Source organism: Polypterus senegalus, chromosome 1 (genome assembly GCF_016835505.1).
Source record: "Polypterus senegalus isolate Bchr_013 chromosome 1, ASM1683550v1, whole genome shotgun sequence".
In the NCBI taxonomy this organism is placed as follows: Eukaryota; Metazoa; Chordata; class Cladistia; order Polypteriformes; family Polypteridae; genus Polypterus; species Polypterus senegalus.
In genome coordinates this window covers 284,612,060-284,629,115 of record NC_053154.1, presented here as the reverse complement: position 1 = coordinate 284,629,115, position 17,056 = coordinate 284,612,060, and the positions used below count along the sequence as shown (strand labels likewise).

At 37.7% G+C, this 17,056-nt stretch overlaps 1 protein-coding gene across 3 annotated transcripts in view; it reads left to right on the top strand.

The window, feature by feature from the left end:
• nhlrc2 (NHL repeat containing 2) overlaps positions 1–17,056 on the top strand; it is a 100,909-nt gene that overhangs the window by 72,241 nt on the left and 11,612 nt on the right. For all 3 annotated transcript variants that reach the window (XM_039775972.1, XM_039775991.1, XM_039775981.1), the window contains 2 exons: positions 14,222–14,315; positions 16,185–16,416. In XM_039775972.1, the coding sequence (XP_039631906.1) occupies positions 14,222–14,315; positions 16,185–16,416 (326 nt within the window). The remainder of the gene's footprint in view (positions 1–14,221; positions 14,316–16,184; positions 16,417–17,056) is intronic.

Below are 17,056 nucleotides of genomic sequence, written 5' to 3'. Positions count from 1 at the left end.
TGCTGGGTTTAACAGCAACTGTGCCTGTGGCCTTTCATTTCCTGATTACATTCCTTACAGTTGAAACTGACAGTTTCTACCTCTGAGATAGCTTTTTAGAGCCTTCCCCTAAACCATGATACTGAACAGTCTTTGTTTTCAGATCTTTTGAGAGTTTTCCATGTGGGAGTGTGCAGGTAGATACATTTGTGTTGAGACTGTCTCATCTCTAGTCTAGCTCATAAAGTTAGCCTTCAAATTAGTACATTTGCAGTGAGAGGAACCATGTTGTCAATCTGAAATTAAATTGCTAATGTAAAGCCTGGATGATTTCGAGGTAGACAAGGAATTCAGAGAAATAGTAAAGTTAAGTGTAATTTCTTTTTTTAATGGTTAATGACTTTCAGTTGAGAATAATGCTGTCTCACCATTATCCATCCATCCATTTTCTAACCCGCTGAATCTGAACACAGGGTCACAGGGGTCTGCTGGAGCCAATTTCCAGCCAACACAGGGCACAAGGCAGGAACCAATCCCGGACAGGGTGCCAACCCACCGCAGGACACACACAAACACACCCACACACCAAGGCCAATTTAGAATCACCAAATTCACCTAACCTGCATGTCTTTGGACTGTGGGAGGAAACTGGAGTGCCCAGAGGAAACCCACACAGACACGGGGAGAACATGCAAACTCCAGGCAGGGAGGACCCGGAAAGCGAACCCAGGTGTCCTAACTGCGAGGCAGCAGCGCTACCACAGCGCCACCATGCTGCTGTCTCACCATTAGTTTCCGCATATGATATAAAGCATCAATGATGGTCTTATTCACAGATGCTGCTCTTTTTCCCGTCTTGAATATATACACTCCCCTCTAAAAGTATTGGAACAGCGAGACCTAACAAATATTAAGCATTGCGACTTTAACTTAGTTGAAAGCATTCCGCTCCAATACTTTTGCTCACTTGTAAAACTGGGTGGTTTGATACAAAATGTGCAGTGTTCTGTGTTATTTTTACATATCTAGATGTAAATACCAGGGAATAAAATCTGAAACTCTGATCTGTCTTCTCATATTCATATTTTGATCTTATGTCGCATGTCCTCAGCACACAGCAGAATCAAATTAATTGGCCTTGCTGTTTTAATACATTTGGGGGGACTGTATGTCTACAGATGAAATACCAATGCCAATCTTTTTGCATTAATAATTCAATCCTGCAGACCATTCTGGTGTTCGGTTATTTTTTTTACCTGGTTATTCATTTTTTGTTTAATGCATATTTATATTTTTATTCTCATTTACTTTGTCAGAGGTTATTTGTTGGTTGGCATTTTTGAGGTGCATTTGGGGTAATTAATCAGTAAAATTATTAATATTTTGATAGACAATTAGGTTCAATTTATTATTTGTGGATTGTTTAGAAATGGAAAGTCGGCTTCCCTCTCTTTTTCTCTCTCTCAAAATGACCTTGTCCCTTGTATATCCTAAGTAATGATCTGGGCCATGTTAGAAGGAGGAAAACCGTGTTTGTCCAAAGTAGTGATGTAAATAAAAAATGTTGAAACATCTGGCCAATGGGGAGTTTGAAACTGTTTAGGAATTTTTTTTTTAAATTAGTACTTTTGAGATAGCCCTTACTATGCTTAACCCCAGTCATAATGTACTTTACAGAGTCTCAAAAGTTCAACAAATTGCAGGTTGCTTCTGTAGACCAAATTTACACAATGGAATCAAAATAGAGTATTATAACAAAGTAGCTTCTACTCAGTTGAAATGGGTACTGGAACCCTTCCTTACTGTTCTTTTCATTTTACATTTTCCAATGGCATGCACGATCAGAACTAATTAATATAGCAAGTGCACCAGCACTAACAGTGGCCGCAAGCGCTGAGCAATAAAAGTAGAGAGAAAACGTACTTCTGTGAAACTGAGATACTGAGGTGTGAGTATGAGTGTTCACACTAAGAAAAGAAGTATCATAACTTTCTCAGATTCTGGACACAGTATGCTTGAGTATAGTAAGCAGTGTTCAACATCATTTACAGTGCATCCGGAAAGTATTCACAGCGCATCACTTTTTCCACATTTTGTTATGGTACAGCCTTATTCCAAAATGGATTAAATTCATTTTTTCCTCAGGATTCTACACGCAACACCCCATAATGACAATGTGAAAAAAGTTTACTTGAGGTTTTTGCAAGTTTATTAAAAAAAAAAAAAAAAAACTGAGAAATCACATGTACATAAGTATTCACAGCCTTTGCTCAGTACTTTGCCGATGCACCTTTGGCAGCAATTACAGCCTCAAGTCTTTTTGAATATGATGCCACAAGCTTGACACTCCTATCCTTGGCCAAGTTCGCCCATTTCTCTTTGCAGAATCTCTCAAGCTTCATCAGGTTGGATAGGAAGCATTGGTGCACAGCCATGTTAAGATCTCTCTAGAGATGTTCAATCGGATTCAAGTCTGAGCTCTGGCTGGGCCACTCAAGGACATTCACAGAGTTGTCCTGAAGCCACTCCTTTGATATCTTGGCTGTGTGCTAAGGGTCGTTGTCCTGCTGAAAGATGAACCGTCACCCCAGTCTGAGGTCAAGAGCGCTCTAGAGCAGGTTTTCATCCAGGATGTCTCTGTACATTGCTGCAGTCATGTTTCCCTTTATCCCGACTAGTCTCCCAGTTCCTGCCACTGAAAAATATCTCTGCCACCACCATGCTTCACTGTAGGGATGATATTGGCCTGGTGATGAGCGCTGCCTGGTTTCCTCCAAACGTGATGCCTGGCATTCACACCAAAGAGTTTAATCTTTGTCTCATCACACCAGAGAATTTTGTTTCTCATGGTCTGAGAGTCCCTCAGGTGCCTTTTGGCAAACTCCAGGCGGGCTGCCATGTGCCTTTTTCTAAGGAGTGGCTTCCGTCTGGCCACTCTACCATACAGGCCTGATTTGGTGGATTGCTGCAGAGATGGTTGTCCTTCTGGAAGGATCTCCTCTCTCCACAGAGGACCTGTGGAGCTCTGACAGTGACCATCGGGTTCTTGGTCACCTCCCTGACTAAGGCCCTTCTCCCCCGATTGCTCAGTTTAGATGGCCGGCCAGCTCTAGGAAGAGTCCTGGTGGTTTCAAACTTCTTCCACTTACAGATGATGGAGGCCACTGTGCTCATTGGGATCTTTAAAGCAGCAGAAGGTTTTCTGTAACCTTCCCCAGATTTGTGCCTCGAGACAATCCTGTCTCGGAGGTCTACAGACAATTCCTTTGACTTCATGCTTGGTTTGTGCTCTGACATGAACTGTCAACTGTGGGACCTTATATAGACAGTGGTGTGCCTTTCCAAATCATGTCCAATCAACTGTATTTACCACAGGTGGACTCCAGTTAAGCTGCAGAAACATCTCAAGGATGATCAGGGGAAACAGGATGCACCTGAGCTTAATTTTGAGCTTCATGGCAAAGGCTGTGAATACTTATGTACATGTGCTTTCTCAGTTCTTTTATTCTTAATAAATTTGCAAAAGCCTCAAGTAAACTTTTTTTCATGTTGTCATTATGGGGTGTTGTGAATACTTTCCGGATGCACTGTGTATGTATATGTGTGTGTGTGTGTGTGTGTATATATATATATATATATATATATATATATATAACACACAAACCAATATTTTTTCCAGCTTTACCTTCTCAATGAAAAGTATAACCGCCAAGTAAAAGATATCAAAGCTACAGTGTTTAAAAAGTAAAAAACAAGGAATACTGAGATTAATAAAGGATTAACCAAACAATATTTGTAAACTCAATCAGGTGTAAGTATCCACCATGTCCATTGCATTGGTTACTGGCTTCTACCTGTGATCAATTGTAATCAGTGTGATTAGTGAAGCATAAAAACAGCTGTTCCTGGAGCATCCCCCTGCTTGGTAGTGCAACTGACTGTGGGTGGCAAGCCACTTTCAAAAGATCTCGAGGATAGAGTTGTGGACAGACATAAGGCAGGAGATGGATACAAAAAAATCTCAAAGGCTTTATCAATCTCAAGGAGCACAATAAAGTCTATTATATATTCAAAGTATATATATATATCCAAACGTACTTTAAGAATCCAGAGTGATTTATGTGTACAGGCAGTCCCTGGGTTACGTACAAGATAAGGACTGTAGGTTTGTACTTAAGTTGAATTTGTATGTAAATCAGAACAGGTACATTATTTTAATAAATGCTATTGTTGACCAACTGTAACCAAGTGCTCTGCCAAAGAATGATGGAGTTTCACATCTCTCTGACCTTTTTGTTATTTCTACTTTGTTTTCAATGGTGATGGTTTTTCTCTTCTTTACTGTATCACCAGCACTTGCATCAGATTTGTGTTTCATAGACATTCTTTAAGGGTGAAGACAAAAGGTTAAGATGAGCTCTTCTGCACAGCACTCTACACGCTGTCACTGCAGGTAGGCACTCGTCGTCAACACGTCTTATGTACTGACAAGAGGCAACTTCCTGCTATGTGCATAACAGTACAAGCAGGCTTGCTATTGAGAATGAATGGGGGCGGCGAGGGGCGGTTCACCACCCACCCACCACACAGTCACCTCCACTACAGTATGGCGCCTGCAACGTCCACCCACCGAGAACGAACACGGTGTGGCCAAAGGCGGGTAGTGAATCACTCACCACCGCCCCCATTCAACAGGTAGCCACCCAAGGCACACTACAATGCTAACCAATAACACCGCCCTATTCACCCTAAATGGCCTCCGTTCAGCCACAACCGGGTCACTGCTTGCAGCATTACCAGCTGCCCACTGAGAACAAATGGGGCCGCTGTGTGTGGTGGGCGGGCAGTGAACCGCCCCATCAAGCCTCCGTCCTGCACACAAGCAATAGCTGTGGCCCCAGTGACTATGGACCACGGGTTACCGCTTGCCGCCGGGAGCCATCCGAGGGACACTACACTGCGCAAGCAGCAAAATTGCCTCCGTCCAGCCACCGCTTGCAGCGTCCCCAGGCTGAAGATGACGGAGCAGCACTCACTGAGGTGCATGCGTCGTAGCTGCTGCCCCGTGAGTAAGCCGTAGGTCGGATGTCCGTAACTTGGGGACTACCTGTATTTGTACCGTATGTGCTATTTCTTAATTATTCTTTTTTTTTTTATTATATTTTTTACCTTTTTGCTTAAGGGACGTCTACAAACATGAAGTAGTTATGACTTGTGAACTGTTGCCTAATAAACACAGTTGAAAACAGAAGGTTTCAGATGCTATCTGAAGCTTTTAATGCTTGAAAACGCAGCCTTTCACAAAAAATGGAATTCTGTTTATGCACAAAGAAAGAGGAATAGGGCACACTTTACACTCCCACTTCTAACTGTGATGTACATTAACCCCCGGACAAAAATTGTTCAAATACTTTAAAATCAGCAATTAATCTTTTTTTCCTTTCTTTTTCTAACAATAGAGAGTCTAGAAGGCTTAGTGGCCCTACCAACACTCTTATGTTTAAAAGGTAGTGCTACTCTTCACATATTTTACAAATGAAACAACTACAGTGGTGTGAAAAACTATTTGCCCCCTTCTTGATTTCTTATTCTTTTGCATGTTTGTCACACAAAATGTTTCTGATCATCAAACACATTTAACCATTAGTCAAATATAACACAAGTAAACACAAAATGCAGTTTTTAAATGATGGTTTTTATTATTTAGGGAGAAAAAAAAATCCAAACCTACATGGCCCTGTGTGAACCACTGATGCAAACCACTGTTAAGCAAAAAGAACATTAGGGCTTGTCTCAATTTTGCTAAGAAACATCTCAACGATTGCCAATACTTTTGGGAAAATACCTTGTGGACTGATGAGACAAACGTTGAACTTTTTGGAAGGCAAATGTCCTGTTACATCTGGCGTAAAAGGAACACAGCTTTTCAGAAAAAGAACATCATACCAACAGTAAAATATGGTGGTGGTAGTGTGATGGTCTGGGGTTGTTTTGCTGCTTCAGGACCTGGAAGGCTTGCTGTGACAGATGGAACCATGAATTCTACTGTCTGCCAAAAAATCCTGAAGGAGAATGTCCGGCCATCTGTTTGTCAACTCAAGCTGAAGCGATCTTGGGTGCTGCAACAGGACAATGACCCAAAACACACCAGCAAATCCACTTCTGAATGGCTGAAGAAAAACAAAATGAAGACTTTGGAGTGGCCTAGTCAAAGTCCTGACCTGAATCCAATTGAGATGCTATGGCATGACCTTAAAAAGGCGGTTCATGCTAGAAAACCCTCAAATAAAGCTGAATTACAACAATTCTGCAAAGATGAGTGGGCCAAAATTCCTCCAGAGCGCTGTAAAAGACTCATTGCAAGTTATCGCAAATGCTTGATTGCAGTTATTGCTGCTAAGGGTGGCCCAACCAGTTATTAGGTTCAGGGGGCAATTACTTTTTCACACAGGGCTATGTAGGTTTGGATTTTTTTCTCCCTAAATAATAAAAACCATCATTTAAAAACTGCATTTTGTGTTTACTTGTGTTATATTTGACTAATGGTTAAATGTGTTTGATGATCAGAAACATTTTGTGTGACAAACATGCAAAAGAATAAGAAATCAGGAAGGGGGCAAATTGTTTTTCACACCACTGTAAGTATCTCTTCCTCATTATAATCAATTAGTCAGCAGACACCATTATTAAAAGCAACATACCAAAAAATCTGTAAACTGGGTCAGAAACCAAACAAAAATTTTAAGTAAAGCGCAGGAACCATAAGCTACAGTTAGTTTAATTGATTAGATGAAAACTAGCAAAAAAAAGCGGGACCCAAGTTGATGCTCTGTGGTGCAAGATGCCAATTCAGTGCTAAAGCAAGGAGTAGGCTTACTATTTTCTAAGCCTTCTGAATCCTGAGCAGGTTTGCTAGGGTTTGAGCCAATCTCTGCTAGCAGAGGGTGCAAGGCACAAACAATCTTCTGAAAAGGGCAATGATCCTTTGATGGTGAGCACACATGTGCACACTAGGGACAATTTAGTGTCACCAATCCACCTAACTTGCCTGTCTTTGAACTCTGAGAGGAAACTCGCACACATACGAGGAAAACAAAGTTGTTTCAGACCTGAATAATTTTTTACATAATGCTTTGTTGTTTTAGGCAGTGTGTGTCAAGTAAAGTCAAGTTAAGAGCCAGCTATTACACAGGCTATATGAAACTGCTTATTATCTGAGGTAGCTAACACTGAAAAAGCACTTTAAAGTGGTGGTTTTAATCCATTAAAATAAAAAAGATTAACCAGAAATTTACAGTTTTTCTTTTCATTATCCCTTAATGAAAAAGGAAATCAGCGTTTGAATGATGTGGTGGATCCTTAACAGTTGTAGCATTAAATTAGTAGGACGAGAATTATTCGTTCAAATCAGAATCAGAATAATAGTGTTATTTATATAGTATAGTTATAGTATAGTATAGTTATAGTATTTGTTCTTAATCCAGCTGTAGATCTAGCAGCAGAGAAGTGGTTGGGAGCATGCAGTGATGCCTTACCTCCCACACAACGAACCACCTCAGGGTCCCAAATTAGGACTCAAGCACAACTGTGCAACAGGTAACAACTCAGCACTGCATTAATTCCAATGGAGTGGTGAGTTTTTTTACACTCCCTGCAAGTTGAATGACCTGCTTGCAGGACTAGAAGAAGGTTAACATCATACCCAGGGCAGAGCTTGTAGGTTAAGGCACAACAGGATTAGACCCAGCAGCCTTCCAATTGCTGGCACAGGTCTCTAGCCTCAGATTACATCTGAATACATCTAGCATGAAGAAGGGGTCTGAGCTGTCTTTAAAGCTTGCATATTGTAATCTTTTTTTGTTAGCTAATCAAAGGTGTCATTTTGCTTGACTTCTCATAAAATGCATTGTAAAGGGATGTTTTTAAGAAGAAGTCTGTTTTACCAATAGTGATGCAGGCCAAGCAATGCAAAAACAAATTAGCTGATCCAGGAAGTGATGTGAAAAAATGTCTGGAGTAACATGATGCTGTTGAATGCCACTTGGTCTTGCAAGTTTTTTTTTTTAATACAATCAAATTATATTTGAACTGTGACATTTGATCCTAAAGGCCTAAACTGAAGGTTACATCTGTTACAATATTGTTATATGTGAGCATATAACAAAAGAAAGATTATCATTGCAAGTTTTGTTTTAGGCTCTTTTAAGATGTATTTTACTCTCTCACAGGGCGAATTAGTAGCTTGCAGCTTTCTTTTCTTTGTATTCAAATATTTAGGTTCCTACAACCTTGACTTTGTCTTACCTTTGTAATATATTTAAAGGTCAGAGCAGGTTTAAATTGTACTGTTCCTAAGAGGTAAATTATCATGTTGCTGAGCCTGTTTTAAGTTAAAGGTTCAATGAAACGTGGCTTCGTGGTCTGCTTACCTATAAATTGTTCTTTTATCTAAGTGTTAATATGGTAAAAGAAATTAATTTATATGTTGCTAACTGAATTAAAGTTAGTCTTGATATTAGAGTTTAGAGTTTTTGAAAATCAGATTTCAAAAAGACACTAGGAGAAGTTGTAGACTCCACATACTCAAATACGTACAGTGATTGGTCCAGGATTTAAATCCTGAGCTCTGGATCTAACCACTTTGAAGCCCTGCCAAACCAAAAAATAATTGACTTATTAACTTTGTAAATGTGAGAAAGGTAAAAATTAAGCTTGGTGTGTTTTAGGTAAAATTAAAAACCACTTAATTTATTGTTCCAATTTGCCTTAACCACCTGATGATTGCATTTTCAACAAGTATGATTCAAAATGCTTGCCCTTTTTTACTCGTGCCTATGCTAACCATCAAATAGTTGTACAGGTGGCCCAAAAAAAACATTTTTTATGACCAACAAATAAATTTGTTCAGCAATTTTAGCCTTGAACTAATTTTCTCTGAAGCAAGTTCTTGGAGCAATTGAAAATTTAAATTCTACTAGCATTTTCTGACTATAATGCCTATTTTTACTCATTTTTTATAGAGCACTATAACCTCTTCTTCTTCATTTACTTCTTCTGCTGTCTGTTTTTTCTTCTTTAGATTAACTTCTTTTTCTAAAGATTTGTTTGACTTAGCTTTACTGCATTGTTTTCTTCTATTCCCATTCCTCATTATAAATCTTAGTTCAGATTCACTGCAGCAAGACATAATTTCAGAATTTTAATTGCTGCTGTAGCGAAGATCAAAGCTCCATGCCTTTTTTTCCCTGTTCTTTTTTTTGTATCAGACTTAGACTGATGATGGTCCACCATTACTTTTATCAAGTCTGCATTGATCCTCTGACATTACTGAAAATTTACCTTCTCTATTTTTCTTGCTAACATCATTATTTAGTTTAAAATTTGCCTTGTAAAGGTGTTTTATTCTTCTTAGTGCATGACTGTAATCAATGCCTGGTGTAGTGTATGTGGTAGAATATTATGTTGTCTAGCTTCCTTGAACATAACAGCCATTAATAGGATTAATTTAACCGACAGCTTTTTGTAAAATTCAGCTGGATAGACCTATAGACCTGTGGCTTTCCCACTTCATAGAAAATTTAAAACATCTTGAATTTCATCAACTTCTATAAACAGTGTATTGATCTGCAACATTCCTAATTTTCTGAGGAAGTCATTGAAACGAGTGTCTGCTTCACTACAATCTAAAGTTTGTAGAGTGTGACAATGCAATGATTGAAAGTACATGGTGATATAGCATTAACTGACTTCCAACTTTTCTACTTTATTAGATAGATAGATAGATAGATAGATACTTTATTAATCCCATTATTATGAATATTTTTACTTTCACAGTGGAAGGAAGTGGAAGGTCATGTGAATGCACCTGGTTGGTTTAACATGGAAAGAAATCTTATTCAAACCCCCCTTGTTTTATGCTTCAATCTATATTATTTATTTATTTTATTTATTTATAAAACACTTTAAAAACAACGTCAAGGCTGACCAAAGTGCTGTACAATAAAAACACAGCATATCAGACACACAAAACCAAAGGGTAAATGAAACAGAAACACATAAACAAATAAGCACATAAGAACTGAAGAGATTCTTAATTAAAAAAAATATACAATTAGCCAACATCCCATACTCAGTTAAAAGCCAGAGAGTAAAAATGTGTTTTTAAAAATGATTTAAATGCAGCTAGCGAAGGAGCCTGCCTAACGTACAACGGCAAATTTTAGTTTTGGGGCTGCAACTGAAAAGGCTCGATCACCTCGGAGTTTGCATCGTGCCTTTGAAACACATAAAAGCATGTGGTCTGCTGACCTGAGAGAACGAGATGGTACATAAGAGTGCAGCAGTTCCGACAGATAAAGAGGGGCACAGCCATTAAAGGATTTAAAAACAAATACATGGATCTTAAAATGAATTCGAAAGCGAATTGGAAGCCAGTGAAGGGAAGCATAATTCAGGGTAACATGCTCATGCTTTCTTGTGCCAGTTAAAAATCGGGCAGCAGAATTTTGCACCAGCTGTAGGCGAGCAATGAAGGCCTGGCTAATTCCAAAAAGAAAAGCATTGCAGTAATCTAGACAAAATGTTATAAAAGCATGTATCACTGTTTCAAGGTTGCGCTTAGACAAGACAGGCTTGATTTTTGACAGCCGTCTCAGCTGGAAAAGGCAAGATTTTACCACTGCGTTCACATGGCTATCAAGTTTCAAAGTTGGATCCATTTTCATACCTAAATTTGTGATTGTGGTTTTCTGAAATTGAGCCACAGTGGAAAGGTCGATGCAGGGGATCCTGCTGGTGCTATTGGATCTAAATAGCATGACTTCTGTTTTGTTCTCATTAAAATTAAGAAAATTCAATGCCATCCAACTCCTTATGTCAATAAGGCAGTCAAGCAGGGGCTGGAAAGAACATAGGCCTTGGCGCTTCAGAGGGAAATAAACCTGACAATCATCTACATAAAGATGAAAGGAAATACCGTGTTTCTGAAAAATAGTGCCAAGTGGCAGAAGGTATAAGGAGAACAGAAGAGGTCCCAGGATGGAACCCTGTGGTACCCCCCAGGGGAGGGCAACAGAGGTGGAAGTAAAATCATCAATACTGACACAAAAACTTCTATCTTAGAGATAGGACCTAAACCATTAGAGAGCTTAACCTGTGATTCCCACCCACTGCTCCAGCCTGGAGATGAGGATCTCATGGTCTGTCGTGTCAAAGGCTGCTGTTAAATCCAAAAGCATAAGTAGTACACAGTCACCATTGTTAAAAGAATATTGTATTTAATTATTATTTTAATTATCATCAGTTTACTTGCAATTTGATTTTCCATCACTCGCTCAAATATGAGTCCAATGTAGAAAAGGCAAAGATGTTGTTTTCTTTGGTTCCATAGCAAGATAATTTAATATTTTAGCCCTCTTTAATATATACAGTACAGTGGAACCTCAGTTTGCGAGCATAATTCATTCTGGAAATGTGCTCGCAGTCCAAAACACTCATATATCAAGTGAATTTTCCCATAAGAAATAATGGAAACTCAGATGAATCGTTCTACAACCCAAAACTATTCATATAAAAATGATTAATACAAAATATAAAGTAAAAATACATAAAACAAATTAACCTGCACTTTACCTTTAAAAAGAATCATGGCTGGTGTGAGTGAGTTTCTAAACTCTTGTGGGATTCCACCCAACAGAAGGACAGGCGGAAGAAAGCAGTCACTGTCTCCCAGCGCTGTAGCAGTTCGCTGTATAAGTGCATCCAAAACGATCGCAGACATGCTGTAAGCGCCTGTCGTCGATGGGTGATACAAGAAAAATTATAAAGATCCCGCTACAATAAATAACCGCGCTGTTGCTGTTTCAAGCTGAATACAGCTGGTGTTGTTAAAGTACTGAGACTCAGCTTCGTGTTTTGTGGCACAAGACGGGGGCTCGCACTTCACAGCACACACACACACACACACACACACACAAACACAGTCACAATGCTGTAGTAAACAGTATACACTCGTACGGCTGTTGACTATATGAGTGAGGCACGCAGACTCGGATGGAGAATAGGAGACGAGAGAGAGAGAAAGAACAATCTTCTCAGTTGTGATCACATGACGCTCAGCAGACAGTGTATCCATACTGCTCGTATTGCAAGACATCACTCGTTTATCAAGTCAAAATTTATTAAAAAATTTAGCTCGTCTTGCAAAACACTCGTAAGCCAAGTTACTCGCAAACCGAGGTTCCACTAGATTTAATACATGTAAGTCGTTGGGTCTGTGGACCTTTACAGATACTTAGTCGATCAAAAGATGCAAACACATTATCAATATGTGTCTTAAATGTGGAATTCCTTCAACAAACCTATAACTTTGTTAAAAGGAACTTCTAACGTCTCTGATGTTGCATCAGTATCCATTCCTGAATTCATTTTAGCAAGTAATGAGAAGAATTGTTGGTGGCATTCCTAGAATATATCAAATAATGCCACACCGTGCACCTCTAGATGACCTTAGATGACATTGGGAAATTGACCCCCTCAGTTAATATCTTAGGAAAGGAACAGAGGCTCAGTAATTTTTAATACAAATTCACTCAAAGCAAAACATTGTTGCAAACAAAATTGTGCATTGTACACATCTAGCACTGGGCTCACTAGTTTATATATTTTTTTTGACTGTCTTAATGTAAGACCAATTAGTGGTCCTAATCCTTCAACAGCATTGTTCAGAGTGACATCTGATAGCATTAGATTATGTACTGATTATCAGAAGTATAGGCAGAAGTATACACTCAAATTAATGATCAAAACAGGATGGGGGTAAATTTTTTTTCAAAAAGTTACCACAAGATAAAAGGGGTGATATAGGTTATGAAACCGTGTTTTGATACATTGTTGTTGGATTTCTGTGTATTTTTCCATAGCTCTGACAAGTGAAATGATGGAAGTGTATGCATATATTCAATTGAAGTTAACGTTCTTTAAAAAATGAACCTGAAATATTTTGTATCAACTATGTATGTTAACAGTGATGAATTGGCAGCAGCAGTCATTAGTGTTTAGATATTTGTTGTTGTGACTTCAGAATTTAAAAATCTCATTAGGAAACAATTTTGTAATGCTCAACATTTAGAAAGCAATCTGTTTTTAATGTGTTTTATTGCATTGTGGAACATTCAAGCTGTTTTCTACTAAAAGAATGTAAAAGCTGCTGAAAATATATATTTTTTCTTAATTAAATGGAAATTCAGGATGGTTTCTTCATTAATGAAAAATGACACGTTTTGATTTACTGTATGGTTTTTGTTTAAAATAATGTTGTCATTCATATGTTTCAGCTAACAAGGTTATAAAAATAATTTGTGTTCCAATGCTGAAGTTGTAATTCTTCCTCTTAATAGAATTGTTTTCTCTATTTGTAAAGCAGTATATCTATTTAATGATCTATAATCTGCTCAATTTGCAGTTGAGGTGCTTTCTTTATTGAAATAAAATTGATAAAAAAAGGTCCCAAGTGGGTGGAATACTTTTTGACAATAGTAAAAGCAGTCTGTTATGCCTTTAGAAACACTACTTGCATAAACAGTTAAAGCAAAACAGAACTGTTGTAAGATATTAAATTTAAAAAAATAAAGATATGCTGTACGTTAGTGTGTTTTAAGCAGGCTGTCTTCATCTCTTTTCATTTGAAAATGACAATATCTTAAACTGAACTTTGTTTACTAATAAGTGTATAGTTTTGTAACCCTATTACATTACAAAACAATAACAAACTTTTGTAATAGCGTAACATATTTGGATTATTACAAGTAGAATAATAACTAGTACTACATAAAAGCACACTGGCTGTTAAACAGTTTCACAAAAATGGTTCCACCCATTAAGTAACTCGTTAAATTTACTTACTGTATGTTGCCTTTGCCTGCTTATATTTATGAATGTATTAGAAAACAAAGTTTCATGCTGACTAAGGCTTCATTTCTTTTCCTCATGGTTCAAGCCTGCACTCCTATGGAGCATATTATGAGGTGATTATAAATAGGAGGGAAGTGGTATGGGGACATAAAATTCCTCTTGGGTATTATTAATATAATTTAATTTAATGTTTCACAATTCAAATCTGAGCTACAATAATCTGTATTACTTTACCTTTGTTATGACATTACGTAGTATATAATTTTGGACATGTTAATTATATTGTCAGAGTAATTTTAATTTAGATACAAATGTGTTCCTTCTTGTACAGGTAGCAATGAGTATAATGTTTTATGGATTGCAATGGCTGGGACTCATCAGATCTGGGCTTTGTTTCTTGATGATGGAAAACTTCCAAAAGGAAGGTAAGTAGAAAAATAATCAAAGTGAAATAGAATAAACTAATAATAGAATAAATACTTCTTTAACCTTATACTGTAACATATTTGCATGCATGGTTTATTGATTTCAATCTTGGAATATTCCTGTTCCTTAAAATACTGTAATAAGAAAAAAACATATACAGCATATAGTGTATGAACATATTATGTAGACACTTTATTCGGTATGTTTCCTCCAGAACGAATTTTTGGAGGCATCAGTTCAACAAAGTTCTTGAAACATTCCTTAGAGCAGAGGTATCCAGCTCAGGGCTGCAGTGGCTGTGGGGTTTTGTTCTATTTCAAATTAGTAAGTAGTTACTGCCACTAACCACACATAATTGATTTGGCTTCATTTTAATATGTTTCATTAACGGCAAGAGTTGGGCTCTAAGAAATTCTTTGTTGAAAAAATGGTGGCCTTCCAAGAACCAATTTTGAGACCCCTGAGTTGGTTTGTTATTTATTGGTTTCATTTGTATGTTATTGTAAGGCTGATGGTTAAAAGAATATAGAAACAAAGGTTTAAATAAAAAAAGAAACAAGGCAAAAGTTGTATGTTCCATTAGCGGTAATAACTGGTTTCTAGTTAAGAAAATGGCATCTCTCCAGGATCTGGGTTTGACCCCCCTGCCTTAGAGATTTAGTCTATGCTTTTCTAACTGGAAACTGTACAGGTCAATGGAGTAAACTGAAGTAACTATCATGTTTGTGGAAGGATCTCCAGGAGAAGCGTGCTTTGTGACATGGCTCATTATTCTGCTGGCAGTATCCATTTGAACAGGGTAGACTATAGCCATAAAGAGATGCACATGGTCACCAGTATTCCTTAGACATGCCATTGAATGCAGATATCACATATTTGATATTAAGAGGCTTAATGTATGACAAGAAAATATTCATACACTCTTACCACTAGCAGATTGTATGATTCACAGAAGGAACAGTATATATCATATTCAGACAGGCCATCTATAAGTGAGAACCAAAAGTGAGATTTGTCAGACGCAATCACTTTACAGTCTTCAGTAGCACCAGTTTTATTGGAAATGTGCCTAAAAATCACATCATCTTCCTGTTCTTAGCTGATAGCAGGAGAACCCTGCATGGTCCTCTGTTGCCATAAGCCGTCCACTTGAAAATCCCATGTATATTTCATTCATAGGTTTGTTTGAGCAGGTAATTTATGTTAATGCAAATGAAATGAGTGGGGTACTTAATGAGGAAAGCATGCAGTTCTCAATTGCTAAGAAATGCCTAGGCCCATATTGTAGTATTTTGAATTTTCCAAATCTTTTTCATAGTATGAAAATTGAAACCACAAATTAAAGCATTACAGTACTCTGCTAGTTATAATCAGTGAGTGCATCAGTTTCACTGCACACAAAAGAGATGGAAAGGATGCAATCTAACATAATAATATTATTAATATGAGCATGAAATGTTATGATAGTTCATGATATAACCTTTTCAAGAAATAAAATTCATTTTATTAGATAGAATTGTCATTTTTTGTTTATGTTAGAAACACAGTTTGATAACCAGTAGACTTGAAATCATCTGATTTAATGGAAATTTAACATTGTCTTTCCAAAAATGAAAATCAAGGCTAAAAGTATCAATGACTACTCTAGGTTTTGACAAATTAATTCTTAAGATAAAAGCGCCCAGCACAAAAACCTGTATTGACTCCTGAGATGAATACTTTAGCATGAGAATTGATATTGTTAAAATAACTAAATATATTACATGTATAGCAACACATATCAAAACTTTGACTTCACTTACATATTCTTCTGGAGTGTGGTGTATGTGGTGCATTTCTCAACACTAACACATTGTTTTAATTTATAGTGAAATAAAAAAGGGAACATGTGTTCGATTTGCTGGCAGTGGGAATGAGGAAAACCGGAATAATGCCTATCCTCATAAAGCTGGGTTTGCTCAGCCATCAGGTTTATCTCTTGCTTTGGAAGAGCCTTGGAATTGTATCTTTATTGCAGACAGTGAAAGCAGCACCATCCGCATGGTGTCCCTAAAGGATGGTGCAGTGAAACATCTTGTAGGAGGAGAAAGAGATCCAGTGGTAAGTGTCTGGTGACTGATCAAGCTGTAATGAAATACGGAGAAATCACAGTGGATATGTCTTACAGTGGTGTGAAAAACTATTTGCCCCCTTCCTGATTTCTTATTCTTTTGCATGTTTGTCACACAAAATGTTTCTGATCATCAAACACATTTAACCATTAGTCAAATACAACACAAGTAAACACAAAATGCAGTTTTTAAATGATGGTTTTTATTATTTAGGGAGAAAAAAAAATCCAAACCTACATGGCCCTGTGTGAAAAAGTAATTGCCCCCTGAACCTTAATAACTGGTTGGGCCACCCTTAGCAGCAATAACTGCAATCAAGCATTTTGCGATAATTTGCAATGAGTCTTTTACAGCACTCTGGAGGAATTTTGGCCCACTCATCTTTGCAGAATTGTTGTAATTCAGCTTTATTTGAGGGTTTTCTAGCACGAACCGCCTTTTTAAGGTCATGCCATAGCATCTCAATTGGATTCAGGTCAGGACTTTGACTAGGCCACTCCAAAGTCTTCATTTTGTTTTTCTTCAGCCATTCAGAGGTGGATTTGCTGGTTTGTTTTGGGTCATTGTCCTGTTGCAGCAACCAAGATCGCTTCAGCTTGAGTTGACGAACAGATGGCCGGACATTCTCA